This window comes from Psittacula echo (genome assembly GCF_963264785.1).
Source record: "Psittacula echo genome assembly, chromosome: 2".
Taxonomy (NCBI): domain Eukaryota; kingdom Metazoa; phylum Chordata; class Aves; order Psittaciformes; family Psittacidae; genus Psittacula; species Psittacula echo.
Genome location: NC_137737.1, coordinates 51,153,689 through 51,166,562, shown reverse-complemented (window position 1 = coordinate 51,166,562; position 12,874 = coordinate 51,153,689). Strand labels below are relative to the sequence as shown.

General features: G+C 40.4%; 1 protein-coding gene across 3 annotated transcripts in view; it reads left to right on the top strand.

Annotated features, from left to right (window-relative positions):
- The first annotated feature begins 1,625 nt into the window (after window positions 1-1,625).
- The window catches only part of DNAJB6 (DnaJ heat shock protein family (Hsp40) member B6), a 59,422-nt gene continuing 48,173 nt past the window's right edge, over window positions 1,626-12,874 (top strand). For 2 of the 3 annotated variants that reach the window (XM_080610360.1, XM_080610361.1), the window contains exons 1-3: window positions 1,627-1,779; window positions 11,179-11,287; window positions 12,742-12,851. In XM_080610360.1, the coding sequence (XP_080466486.1) occupies window positions 11,223-11,287; window positions 12,742-12,851 (175 nt within the window). In that variant the 5' untranslated portion in view covers window positions 1,627-1,779; window positions 11,179-11,222. Of the gene's footprint in view, window positions 1,780-11,178; window positions 11,288-12,741; window positions 12,852-12,874 lie in introns of all 3 variants that reach the window. The other variant, XM_080610359.1, reaches the window with a different exon arrangement.

Genomic DNA, 12,874 nt, shown 5'->3' with positions numbered 1-12,874 from the left:
CCTTATTACTATATACGAGGGGTGCATTTTAGAGTCAGAACAGTGTTAGAAAATCTATGGGAAAATTAATGTAATGCTGTCACCTCTATGACAACTGTGTTAAAGCAGCCGCTCTGATCCTGGTTGTGTTCATGCAGACAATGCTGTGATTTCAACCCTGTAATCCCACATGGGAATTCCACATGGAATTACACTCCTTTGCCCTGTTCTGCTTCTGTGGATAAATAGAAAATTTTATGGTTAGCATCCACCATACCATAAATTTAAAATAAAGTCTACTCTGTAAGGAATTAAAGTAACTGCCTCATGTACCACTCCAAGCTTGTATATCGCAGGTGAGGTTTTTCAAAGAGTGAGTGAAGACTTTTTATCCTTTGTTCTCACCTATCATAACTCATGAAAGGGGAAAACTCTTTTATTTCCCAATCAATAAATGTTTAAAGCATTAAATCAAAATTTTATAAGATCTCCTCCCAAATGACACAGTGCTAACCTGCAGCTTGCCTTTGCACCTGCCAGGATAGGGGTTTCCTGAGGTTTGCAACCATACCTTTTAGAAAGAGCCAACCCACCAGTCATCTTTATTTATTATTTCCCAAGTGGATCAACAACTTGGCCTTCACAGCTATTCGCTGATGAGAAACTAATCATGGTGCTCAGTGTCTCTTTGATCTAATTTTAAAGACTTGTTTCCATGACTGCTACTTAGCGTCAAATCAAAACACCAAGCCTATACTTAGGGTTGTCCTACCTCGTCTTGCTCAGTTGTATTAGGTTTTCCTGTTATTCCAAGCTTGCTTTTTTCCATTTGAGCTGATCCCACTCCCACAGAAGCACCTCCAAAACGGTGAGTAGCCTTTCAATTTGTGGAGCACACGTTTTAGGTGTGGAAACTCTCTAGTTTCACCTTGGTGATCAGTAAATCAATGCCTTGCACAACTTTTTAAATAAAGGATGAGAAACATATTTTTACAGCAAATCTAAATAATGGATAAAGTCCAAATTTTTAAAATAGAATAACTTGGCTGCTTATACTTTGCTCTCAGCCATGACAACTAAGAAAACCACATACTAAAGTATAACCCAAAGGATGCTCAAATGTATCCAAACAGCATCTGTACATGTGCCAGATGGAAAACGCCGAATCTGGCCCAGAATAACCAAGTGTGGGGGTTACTGTTTCTGAGAGTAAAAGACACACATGGGGGAAGACATTTTGGCTTTTAAGCAACCAAACTCACCTATGCATAGACTGGTTTGGGCTGGAAGGGACCTTAAAAATCCCTGGAGCCCTCTCCAGGCTGAACAAGCCCAGCTCTCTCAGCCTGTCTTCACAGGAGTGATGCTCCAGCCCTTGGAGCATCTTCGCGGCCTCCTCTGTACTCGCAGAAGCAGCCGCACGTCCCTGTTGCGCTGTGGGCCGCAGCTCTGCAGGCAGCGCTCCCTGCGGCAGGCCTCCCGAACGCGTCTATTGCGGTAACCGTCCATCCCCCCCCTCCTTCCCCTCAGCACCTGCACCCCCCCCCGTCCCCGCCCGCCAGGCGCGAAGCCCCGCCCTCTGCCGAGCCGTCGGCCGCCGGCAGGGGGCGGTCTCTCCTCGCGGGCGGCGGGAGGGGGAAGGCGATGGGGGAGCAGCACGCCGTTCGAGAAACTTCCGGAAACAGCCTCGCGGAAGTGACGTTCCGCGGTGACAGAGCTTCCTGTTTGCGGCGGCGAAGAGCTGCCGCAGTTGCCGTTGTCCGGCGCTGCTGGCGGGAGAGCTCCGGAGGTACCGCGCGGGTGAGTGAAGGGAGTCGAGGCTTCTCCGAGCGCGCCTAGGCTCGGCCGGCCGTGTGAGGGGAAGGGCGGTGGGGTTGGGGGGGAGGGGAGTGGGGGGTGTAGTGTTGCGTTCTGGGCCAGGCCTCGGTTCTTAGCAACAGTGTTGGTGGTAACGGGGCCTCCGGCGCGGCTTGGCGAGGGCCTGGGCCTGGGCCGGCGCCGCCGCCGTGCTGCACGCTGGAGCGCTGGCGGCGGAGGGTCCACCGCGGGAGCAGGTGTGTCCTCTGTCTCCGAGGTTTGTCCCCAGCCGTTCGGGAGCCGCATGGCGACGGGCCCAGGGCGGGCTGAAGGAGGTTTGCGTGGGGGGGACGGTGAGAAGCGCCGGCGCTTGGGGGCGGGGAGGGAGGAAGCGAGTCGGCCCCCATGCGCCGCTGCTGCCTGCGGTTCAGGCCGTAACGCGGAGCGGGGAGGTACAGTTCGGGCTCCCCGGGCCGTGCTATCCCAGGTCGGTTTTGTCGCCGGGTTGCTGTAAGCAGAGAAGGTCCGTGGCGGGGGAATAAAATCCACATTTCGATTTCTTTTTTTCCAGTGGTTTCAGTTACAGAAAGGTGAGGGAGCGCCTTACTTCAGTGTTTGCTCTTGATCTTGTTGAATAGGCCTTTTACGTAGAATCCTTCCTTTTTTTTTTTTTCTTTTTCTTTTTCCCGCTGTGAATTGTTTTGACATATTTGTAAACTAAATGGGCTTTTCTTTTCCCTGTGATAGAAACAGTTCCTATTCTGTGTTTATAGCTCAGAGCAGGGTCAATAGTGAGGTTTGTTGTGGGTGAAGGCAGTAGTGGTCAGGTGTTTTGAAGTCACTGTCGCCAAGTTCCGAGCTGAGTTGAACATCGTTACAGGCAGGTAAGGAGCACAGTTTGTTGTCAATATTCGCAGGAGTTCTGAGAGGACGGTGAGTTGGGAACTGAAAGTATTTATGACCGGTGTTCCTGTTTGAAGCAGTGCTTTAAGCTGTGCTATGTTTTTACTGTCCGAGCTCTTTGTGGGCAGCTGAAAACCAGTGCTGCAGGCTTGAGCCGTTCTGATGAAGGCATTAAGAAAGATTATTCAAAATACTGAGCAAATTTGTTTTGAGTTCTGATAATAATGAACTGCTCTTTTGGTTCTCATTTGGACACAACAACATCATAGAAGCTAAATTTATAACAATGCTAATGTGTGAATGGTGAAGCTTGTGACATTGAATAGTTAATCAGTGACCAAGCGCTGAGTTTTTAGGATATAAAGTGTCCAGAAGTGATAAGAACAAGGTGTTGACACAGAGGGAACAGCTGGAATGAAACTGTGCTGTGTCTTCCTGGTCCTCTGAGGTTGCACTTATTGCTGCTTGCTCACCTTAATTTTTGTTTACTTTTTGGAGATCCTTGTACTCTGGTTAGGAGGGATTTTATGTTCAACTGATGCTGAAGAGCCTGGTAGTTAAACTACCATATAGTTCACTGGATTACGTTGTCAGGGAAGTTTTGTTTGGCCATTTGTGAGTAAACGTATTTACAGACCTTGTCCATGGTTACTTTTTTGTGGGTTTTTATTTTAGACAGCCAAAATGAGAACTAGAGCACAATACTGAAACTGTTTTCCCCTTTTGGCACTTGCGCTGCCTTTTCAGTGGAGAACAAGAGACTGTTTGAAATTGAAGGTAATGTAGGATTTAATTTTCTTAAGTAATCCCAGATATTTGAGAATAAATTTAAATTATTTAAACTGCAGTGTTAATTTCTCTATCTGCAAACTGCAGAGTTCCCCCTCACTCTCCATCAGATTTGTCTTTTTTAGCACTTGTGCTTTCTGACTACAGCACATTCTTACCAAAACAGCTTTTCTCTCTGGTGTTTTCTTTTGTCTTTCCTAGATTGATGCAGTTTACTAATTTATCTTGGCTGGACTTTGTGAGGAAGGATGCAAGGCATCTGTGTAACACAGAATTTTTAGTTGGAGAAATAATGTGTTTTGCTATTTATTTTTTTAATAGACATACAAATTTATCTATCTACTGTATTCCTTCTTTCATCCACTAGAAGTTTTGGAATGTACATGGAGACAGGAAACAACTTATGTTAAATCATCACCTCAGTGACTATAATACATGAATTCCTAATAGTATTTGGACTGTACTGAGAAAACAAATACCTGTGGTTTTCTTTTGAACTATAAAACTTTGGGTCTCCTGCCTCTGTATGTCTGTGCTTGGTGCAGTTAGGTCTGTGAGCTGAGGTTATGTGACATGAAGGTTATTACTGTGTTTTACTATGAGTTCAGAGGCACTGAAGTTCTAGTCTGGAATTGACTGCAGTGTCACATTGGGTTGGTGGTAGAGTGCAGCCACCCGTGTTAGCATGTTCTGCTCTTGTGCTGCTGGCTGCAGAGGACAGTGTATCTCGGTCAGGTCAGTACACTGGAATTGAAGACTTGAGCAGACCATCTGTTTGTTACCATATAAATAGTGATATTTTGAATTTATTGCCTTAACTGTCAACTTAGTTGTGTGAAGTTTAATGTTTTAGTTTTTTCCTCCCTAAGAAGGAAGTGCTCCATTTCTCTAATAATACTTATGAAGAACCTCATCAGCTGTGTCTTGAAAACATTTTCTGCCAACAGCTTTTCCTTTGTATTGGTTTGTTTAAGGAATGGAAGGATTAGTGAGAAATTACTTAGCTTTGTCAAAACTTCTTATATCTTTTAAAGGAGAACTGTTTATTTCAAGATAATTTATAACTGTAGTTGATTATATTACCAGGCTTAAGTTATATTTTTTTTGCTTTTGATGAAATACTGGATTTGAACAGGTGTTAGATTTTTAAGTTCAGACTTAATGAAAGCATTACCCTGCTTCTGTTCATTTAACTGTTAAGAAAGAAATAATTCAGGCATATGAATTTCACTCTTACGGTTACCAGTTGTAGGTTTCTTTTTTTTTCTATTTGTTCCAAATAAGTGCTGAAAACCCGTAGGTATTAGTGAGAACTCACCATTTACTAAGGATTGTAAATAGCTACATTGCAGCCACTTTTTGTTGAACTGTTGTTAATTCTGTTGATTAGAAGAAATTGTTTTCTGTTCTTAACATGTAGCCTGAATCTATGACAGCTGTCATGGTTCTGAAAAAGAAATTGGTGCTTGCTTTAGTGTAACATTTGTTCTCGCTGGTTGGCTTAAGAAGAACTGTGCCTTCAAAAAGTAGTTAGGGGATGTGCGTAGGAATTTTAAACTTATTTTCCCTGAAGGATCATCTGGTTGCATGTTATTGTTTGGCTAAAACTTTCTGAACCTGATCTTTGCCAGTTGAGGCTTTTGCTGTTGTTAATCACTTAAACACAGTTCATACATTTTTAAAATGAGTTAGGAATATTTTTACTTTGTATAAAATAGCCTTTTATGGTTAGTTTTAGGAGAGTGCTAGTGTTCAGATATTTGTATGCCACAATTCCAAATTTGGACACCTGAGTTGTTGTGTTTTGGAAAAATGCCCCTTTGCTTTAAGGAGAGGTTGTGAATAAGTTCCCCTTGATTTAGGGTATGCTCATAGATCAGCTTGATAAGCAGCAGAGTATTGGCCAAGAGCATGAGGGTAGCCTCGTCACTGATCCACCTCCTTTCCTGGTTTTTGTTAGCTTGCTTGTGTTTTGTTGAGAGACGAAGAATTTAGATTTCTTCTCTTTCCGTTTTTGGTAGATTAATTGCTTTTTAATGGATTCTTCCTTCTTGCTGTCTGAAGGCTTTCTGTGTGCCAGGCAGTAATACGGATGAAGTCCTGTAGTTCTTGCCACAGTTGTCTCACTCCCCTTGGGAAGGAGAGGAATAGAGAGGTTTTTTTGATACTTCTTGCCTTGAGGGGTGAGGGAGCCTTGTGCAGGTGGCTTTTTTTTTTTTTTGGTTGTTTTTTTTTTGCTTTGGTTTTTTTTTTTGGTGGTTGTTCTTATTAAATAGGACTTGAACTGCAAGGTAAAGCAGTCAGCTTACCTGCCTTTTCCCCTGCATAAACTGCATCATCTTGTATAATAATCACAGTATTCAAATCCACCCTGTTTTCTGACATAGTCTCGTGCTTACAGCAAACATCCTGTTTCTAAATTAAGCTTTTTTGAATGCTCATTTTATTACATCTCACAGGAATTCTGTGGTAGTATTAATGTAATGAGTATAAACATTGCTATTTAAGTTTATTTTATTAACTTTAATTATCTGGTAAATTTACATTTTTCTGTGAAACAATAAATTTAAGGAACCTGTGAAGTTAAACTGTGGCAGCTTTTCTAGGCTTTCTTGGGTATGTAGAAGTTCAAAGTACTGAAGTTTTTAGTATACCGTAGTCTGTACCACATTGTACCTATATCAGGGGAAGAAAAAATGTTGGTGCATTGTTTAAATGTGTTTGTCAGATTAATTCATTGCCAACTTTACCTGAGTTTTCTCATTGTATTGCACTTATCAGAGTTTTCTGGTATACGGTGTGGGCATTTTTCTGTTAGCACTTGCATAGTGCAAGCACAGTGCTGCTCATGGTCTCGCTCAGTTACGGGTGGCACATCCCGGATACTGTTGCTTGAACTGACAAAGATCTCTTCATTTTGTTTGGGAGCTGGCCATGGTCTGGGGACTTGTATAGCTTCCTGTGTGTTTGAGCTGTACTAGATAAAACGTCTTTGATTGTTGCCTGAGCTATGTTTTGTTCTGAAGAGTTGTGGTGTGAGATTTACCTTTTTCTTTTCATAAGGGTGTGGGATGACACCAGAAGGTGGTTTCTGTAACCAGAGTCTGTGTATTGAAGCCAGTGACTGCTACAAGCCAGTGAGAACTTGAGGCACTGGTACAGTTGTGTCTTGGAAGCCTTGCTAAATATTTAGTGCTTTATGGTTGATCTTTATTTACCCTTCTTTTAAATGGGTAGCTTGGAGAGATACGGGCAGATAACTACAATTCATGGGTTGTGTTTGAAATATGTAGCTTGTGAGCAAATGAAGTGACTGGACTTCAGATCAAATTTGTTACTTGAAGACTGAAAATACTTGTATATGTCTGAATTTGCTGGACTGTAAATAATAATGAACTTATTAAAGATGTCTTAAAGGTTACCTATATAAAAATCAAATTAAGAAGTACGAGAACTTTGAAAGTCTGTGTGTGTGTGTTGCTTGGTGTTCTTTGGATGGCTCTGGATCCACAACAGTATTAATGGTACTGTAGTCCTGTTTCTACTTTGAAGGAGTGTAAAGTTTCAACAGGTCCAGCTGACCCGCTGCTTTCTAATAAAACTCTTGGAATCATAGGGTTTTTAATCATAGGTTGCAGTTCCCAAATATTGAGTGTGTGCATCATCTATTAAGATGCCGGAGAAGTCTCTAAGTAGCTCAGTTGTTGTTGAGTAGGTCAGTCACAAGCTCAGGCTGAACTGGGATTTGGAACAGGGGTATTTACTCTTGCTGCCTTGCCAGCAGGATGCAATCCTTTTGGTACGTTCATAGAAAACAGGGCAGGTACTAGGAATTGGACGGCAATGCAGCTTGTACAGGATGTTGATGACTGGCTGCTTCTATGAATGGCACAAATCAGGAATTTGGAACTCCTCTCTCTACCCAGGTGACTGCTGCTAGTCACTGAGCTGGAGCTATTCTGACATCTTTCAGGACTCTTTGTGCTGCCCGTTGCTTCATGGCCAGAAATAGATAACTTTTTCTGACTAGGCTGACTGCAGAGGTCGTTTGCCACTTGCTGTCTGAATTCCCTCCTGACTGATTCAAGAATTTCTTGTTTGGATGCCTTCTTCCCTTCCATATTTAGTTAGGGGTGCTGCTTTGTCATCCCGGCTGGTTATGCATCTGATTACTTCCTCTATTCTTTGTCATCTGATCTTATAAAAGTTTATAGCTGTCTAAGTTATCTGTCTTCTGTAATTCTTCTCATGCCTTTTATGTAGCTGAGGACTTTGCTGTAAAGAGTTTATGAGCCAGTTTTCAAGATAACTAAACTGATCTAGCTTTGTGTTGTGCCAAAGAGGCAAGTCTCAAGCCTGATTGTGTACACCTGGTAGTTGCCTTGAGTAGGTATGAGCAGTCAGGGCTTCTGCTTGGTAGGCCAGAAGAAGGCCGACTTCTCCTGTGAGGACTGAGAAATCTGTAAGCTTGTGGAGGCTTTTGGTTCACATGAACAGTTGAATGTTTGATTTGTTCATGCTCCAGGGGAGAAGTTAAACTAGCTGGTATTGTCCTATAAGCATAGTACAGTTATGAACACAAGTAACTGAATTTTTGCAAGCAAACAAGGCCATGAAAACAAATTCTTTTATCTGGAGTATTTCTGCTTGGTTTTTTTCTTAGACTTTGAAGATTTTTCTATGGTTGGAGGTGGGAAATTACCTAATGTGGGCTGGCTTCCTCTGGCTTTGCAAAAATAACCCTTTAATGAGCCTTGCTTGTGGTTTTGGAGACAAATTGCTTGACAGATTTGAGGTTGGAAGAAAATTTTTTGTCATGCCATTTTGTTTAGGACAGTTGAGATTTTTTTGCTTTTCATTTTGCAGGAAGGTATATGGTTTGCTTCTTTGAAACACCTAGGCATTTTCACCATGTAGATTCCTACTAGCCTTAGAACTACTGATTTTAGTGGAAAAAAGAAAAAAAAAAACACCACAAAAAACCCAGAAAATGCAGAAAACTTTCTTCATTTAAATATTGCTAAGATACTTTTGTATACAATAAAAAAGTTCCTCTGATGCCTAAAATTGTAACACTGCCATTTATGCTTTATGGTAACTGGCAGAAATAATGATTGGTCAGAGATGAACTCTTACTGTCACCCAAATGTTTAAGAGGGGAATATCAACAGTTTGTTTTCTTTAAAGAGCTGCTGGCATGTCTTAATTCCAGACTTTGTTAGTGGCAAGTAAAAACTTAACAGTAACACACAAAAGAATATTGAAACCTCAGATACTTCTTTGAAATAATTCCTCTGTCTTTGGAGGAGTTGCCTTTTAGGGTCAGAGTAATCTGTTAAGAACTGGTCATGTTGCCTCATTTTTGGTCCCAGCTTCAGATTTGTGTTACTTAGGATACATCAGTGCATCTTTTGAGTCAGATCATGTAACATTGCAGCACTGTTTTTAAACAATCAGCTGAAGTGTTTAAAGAAGTATATGTTGAAATCAACATGACTGCCAGTGTGCACAAGGTTCTCTAGGAAAAGATGTGATTTATTTTTTACATCTAAGTGGCTTTTCCTACGGGCTTATTATAACTAGGAGCTTGAGGGTTGAATTTTTGCTTCAAGATATTGGCCTAAATTGACTGGCTAATACAAGAAAAAAAAGCTAATATAGGAAAAAGATGTAGTGGTATTGTATGTGCTTCTATGTGTTGTGTCTTCCTGCTGGTAGCTCACTGGTTTTAGGCTAGTACATGTTAGGAGGGGTTGTGGCATCTAGCTTTAAGCATTACTTATACTAGATTTTCCCCCCTTCCCTCTCCAGATTTCTCTCTGTAAACTATATGTTTTATATATGCCATTACTCATAAGGATTGGCTGCAGGATTTGATAATGTATTTAACTCTTGCTAACCTTGCTGCTTACCTGTATGTCCGTTGAGCTCTTCTAATTGTTGCTTGGCAAACAACAAAGCTAGTAAGGCTAGCTGCTAGCAAATATTCTGGTATATTGTTGGTAATTTTCTTGTTTACATATTGAACCCTGCCATTACTGTGCTAGTATTTGCATTAGTTTTAGTGCTTGTCTCCCAACTTCCCTTGATGTTGGTCACAAAATTACTATACCCTTACAGTTTTTTTTTTTTTTTCAGTGAGGTTTCTTCAAAGGGCAAAATAATTAGAGGTCTGTTTACCTGCTACACTTTAATTTTGTGTTTGTGGGACAGTATTGCTAACTAGATTGCTAAAACCACCAAAGTTCTAAATGCACATAGCTCCTCCCTACATATGCGTCTTTAAGTAGTCTGGAGGGGGAAGGTAGCATGGCAGGGTGTTTCTTAAACTGGTTTTGCCATTTGAGGAAATGTGTGTGTAACCACATCCCTAAATAAAGCTCATTAATCTTTAACTTCGAACAGCAATGAATTTTGAAGATGTACCAATTCATTTTAAACGGAAGTCTCTCTTTAATGCGTATATGCCAGGATGTTGAAAGATACATCTAATACTAGTACAGTAAATTTCAGAATATTTTACTGGACTATATCATGCTTCATTCTTTCAGCATTTGTGTGAAAGACAATGAAAATGAGACTTTGCCTGGGCTGAAATGAAAAACACTGAATGACTTGGGGGAGGAGTGATTTAAATGAATATCTGTTCTTGATGCACAGATTAAGAAAATGTGACTAACACATTGCTGTATTGTTATATTTGCTTATGTTTGTGAGACTTTGCTGGCAGTGAGTTGATTAATTGTGAAAGTCAGTGTTGCCTTGTTAAAAAGAACTTGAAACAGCAGCAGTGGTAGGATGAAAAGTTGGTTGGAAGTTTGGCCAGAATGGAGACTTGTTGCAGTGGTGAGAAGAAGAAGAAGCCTTTGCATGAAGATATGAAATGTTCTTGACATTTTTAAAAAGATTCTTCTGTCTTTGTGGTCATTTAGTTGGACTAATGGTTAGTATAACTGGTAACTCTTGATATTGACAAGAAACAGTCAGTGTTTGAGTAGGGCAAATGCTTTTTCTTTTAGCTTGTAGGTTTCTTAGGACTCTTGTGAAAACTTCATTCTCTTAAACACAAGGTGCTTCTCTTCTGTTGGTTGGTTAACCTTGTAGTTTGAGCAGTCTTGCCTGGCTATGTGCTTTATGTTGGTAATCATAAAGAAAGTAAATGGAATTCAGTAGCTTTGGCACTATGTGAATTTTCAGTCAATGTTTGAGTACAAGAACGGCGTATTAGAATCTGTAGGTGGAATTTTAGATGTCTAAGACCTGCACGTACATTGTGGTTTTGAAGGAAGCATGTCAGTGGAAGTAATGTTCTGAAGACTAAATGTGAAAAATGTCGCCCTTTGTTTATGATTATGTGCTTAAGACATGACATGGGTGTCAGAGAGGACAAAGTGTAAATGATACATGGTTTCTTCTGCATTGTTATTAATGTATATATCAAGATGGTGACACACTGTACTTAGTCTTCTTCAGGAACTTGCTGTTTACTGATGTGTCTGTGCACTGTGATTTAGGGGGATTGAGTAACAAAAAAATCAGAACAACAGTAACCACAGATGTCTTTATTTTTTGAACTTTGGAGCATTTGAATTTCTAAAAGCCAGCAGCTCTCAGATCAGGTTTGCTACTGAAAGATACTACTCTCCCACCTGACTTCTATGAAGTAGCGTTACTGGACAAGCTTAACTTAACAAATTCTTGTTATTACAGGACTTGAAAGGCTCAGCTGTTGTTAGGAAGACGACTGCTGAAACATGGTGGATTATTATGAAGTTCTGGGAGTGCAGAAGCATGCCTCAGCAGAAGATATTAAGAAAGCGTAAGTATAACTGGCATATATTTAATTGTTGTTGTGTATTTTAAGGAACAAATATAATAACATTGTTTCTAGATTCTCACTTTGAGGTTAATACTAGGATGTGAGAGTCATCTGAGGTGATAGCTTTGGTAACAGAAATATTCAGTGTTCTGAAGAAAAAGCTCTTGTTTGTTTTTGTGAAATTGGGAAAAGAAATGAGTACTGCTGAAGTGAGAATGCTGTCAATCACTGGATTTTTATCACTCTTAAATACATTTCTGTGTAAGTGTGCTTCCAAACTTGATCTGGTACAGGCAGTGTCAGTCCCTTGTTTGGCTGGATTGCAGTAACTAGTCCTCCCCTCCATTTGCAGAGATGCTTTTACAAAGTTATTAACAAGTATTTGGAATGTTTCTCTTTGTTAATGTGAGGTCTGGTTTCTGTGCTTAGATTTGGATGGACTAAACATCAGTTAGTATTACCTCCCTCCCCAACCCCCCATATTAAATCAGGAGAGTTCAAAGGAATTGCATACTGTTCTTTGTTTAGATTTACTACTGTTTGTGTTGTTTTAAGGTGGATGTTCCTAACATTTTCAGAAGATACCCTTTACTTTTCAACAAACAGCTGGGAGGAACTCATTTCTGTAGTTCTCATTTCTAGTATATTAAAACTGTTTGACAATAAATGGCAGTTTCAAGTGACCTGAAAATACTGTTTCAGTTTTGCCTTCTCCTAGGCTTCTGAACTTAATCAACCAAATTAGTGCATGGAAGGTTGATTTATGTGGTTTTTTTCTTTCCTCTGTTTTTATTTTGCAAATTGCTACACATGCTACTTTGCCAGCTCAAATGTTCAAGCTGTGTTATTGCATGACTCTGTGTAAAACACTCCAACTTAAGTGCAAGGTTAGCTTTGCTGCTCTAGGTTGAGGACTCTTGTCTGAAATATTTCATGTGAGGATAGAAAGTGTGTGCAGATGTAGCAGTCAAAGAAGTGACTGATCTTAGGCTGCTGCCAAAGTTTGGTATCAGGGTACTCCTGGAGCATTATTGTCTTTCTCTGTGCCAGAAGTATACTCTTGATGCTTCCCATGGTTGGCTGTAGTATTGAATAAATATGGAGCTCTAAGGAGAAGCCCATAGCTGAAATGTTACACAGTGTTTTTCTCAGGCCTGCCAGATATTGATCAGAAACACACAGGAATGTTCTCAAAACAACTAAAGAACCCCAAACCCACTTTTTTCTTTCTGGTTTTTTTTTTTTTTTTTTTTTTTTTTAAAATCGAATCTGACTAGATGGTTCTTGATGTACCTGTAGAAACTGTTGGTGCTGGTTTAGATGCAGGATACAAAGCACTGGGGAATTTTTAAATGTTTTAATCCCTGACAACGTGTTTGAAACGTTTTGTGTTTATCTGTAAAGTATATTCCTTTATTTCAGAGTCAAATACTCTTTATCTTCCTTCCATTTAGGTACCGTAAATTGGCACTAAAATGGCACCCTGATAAAAATCCAGACAATAAAGAAGAGGCAGAACAGCAATTTAAGCAAGTAGCGGAGGCCTATGAAGTTTTGTCAGATAGTAAGTATTTTAAAAAGGCTGTT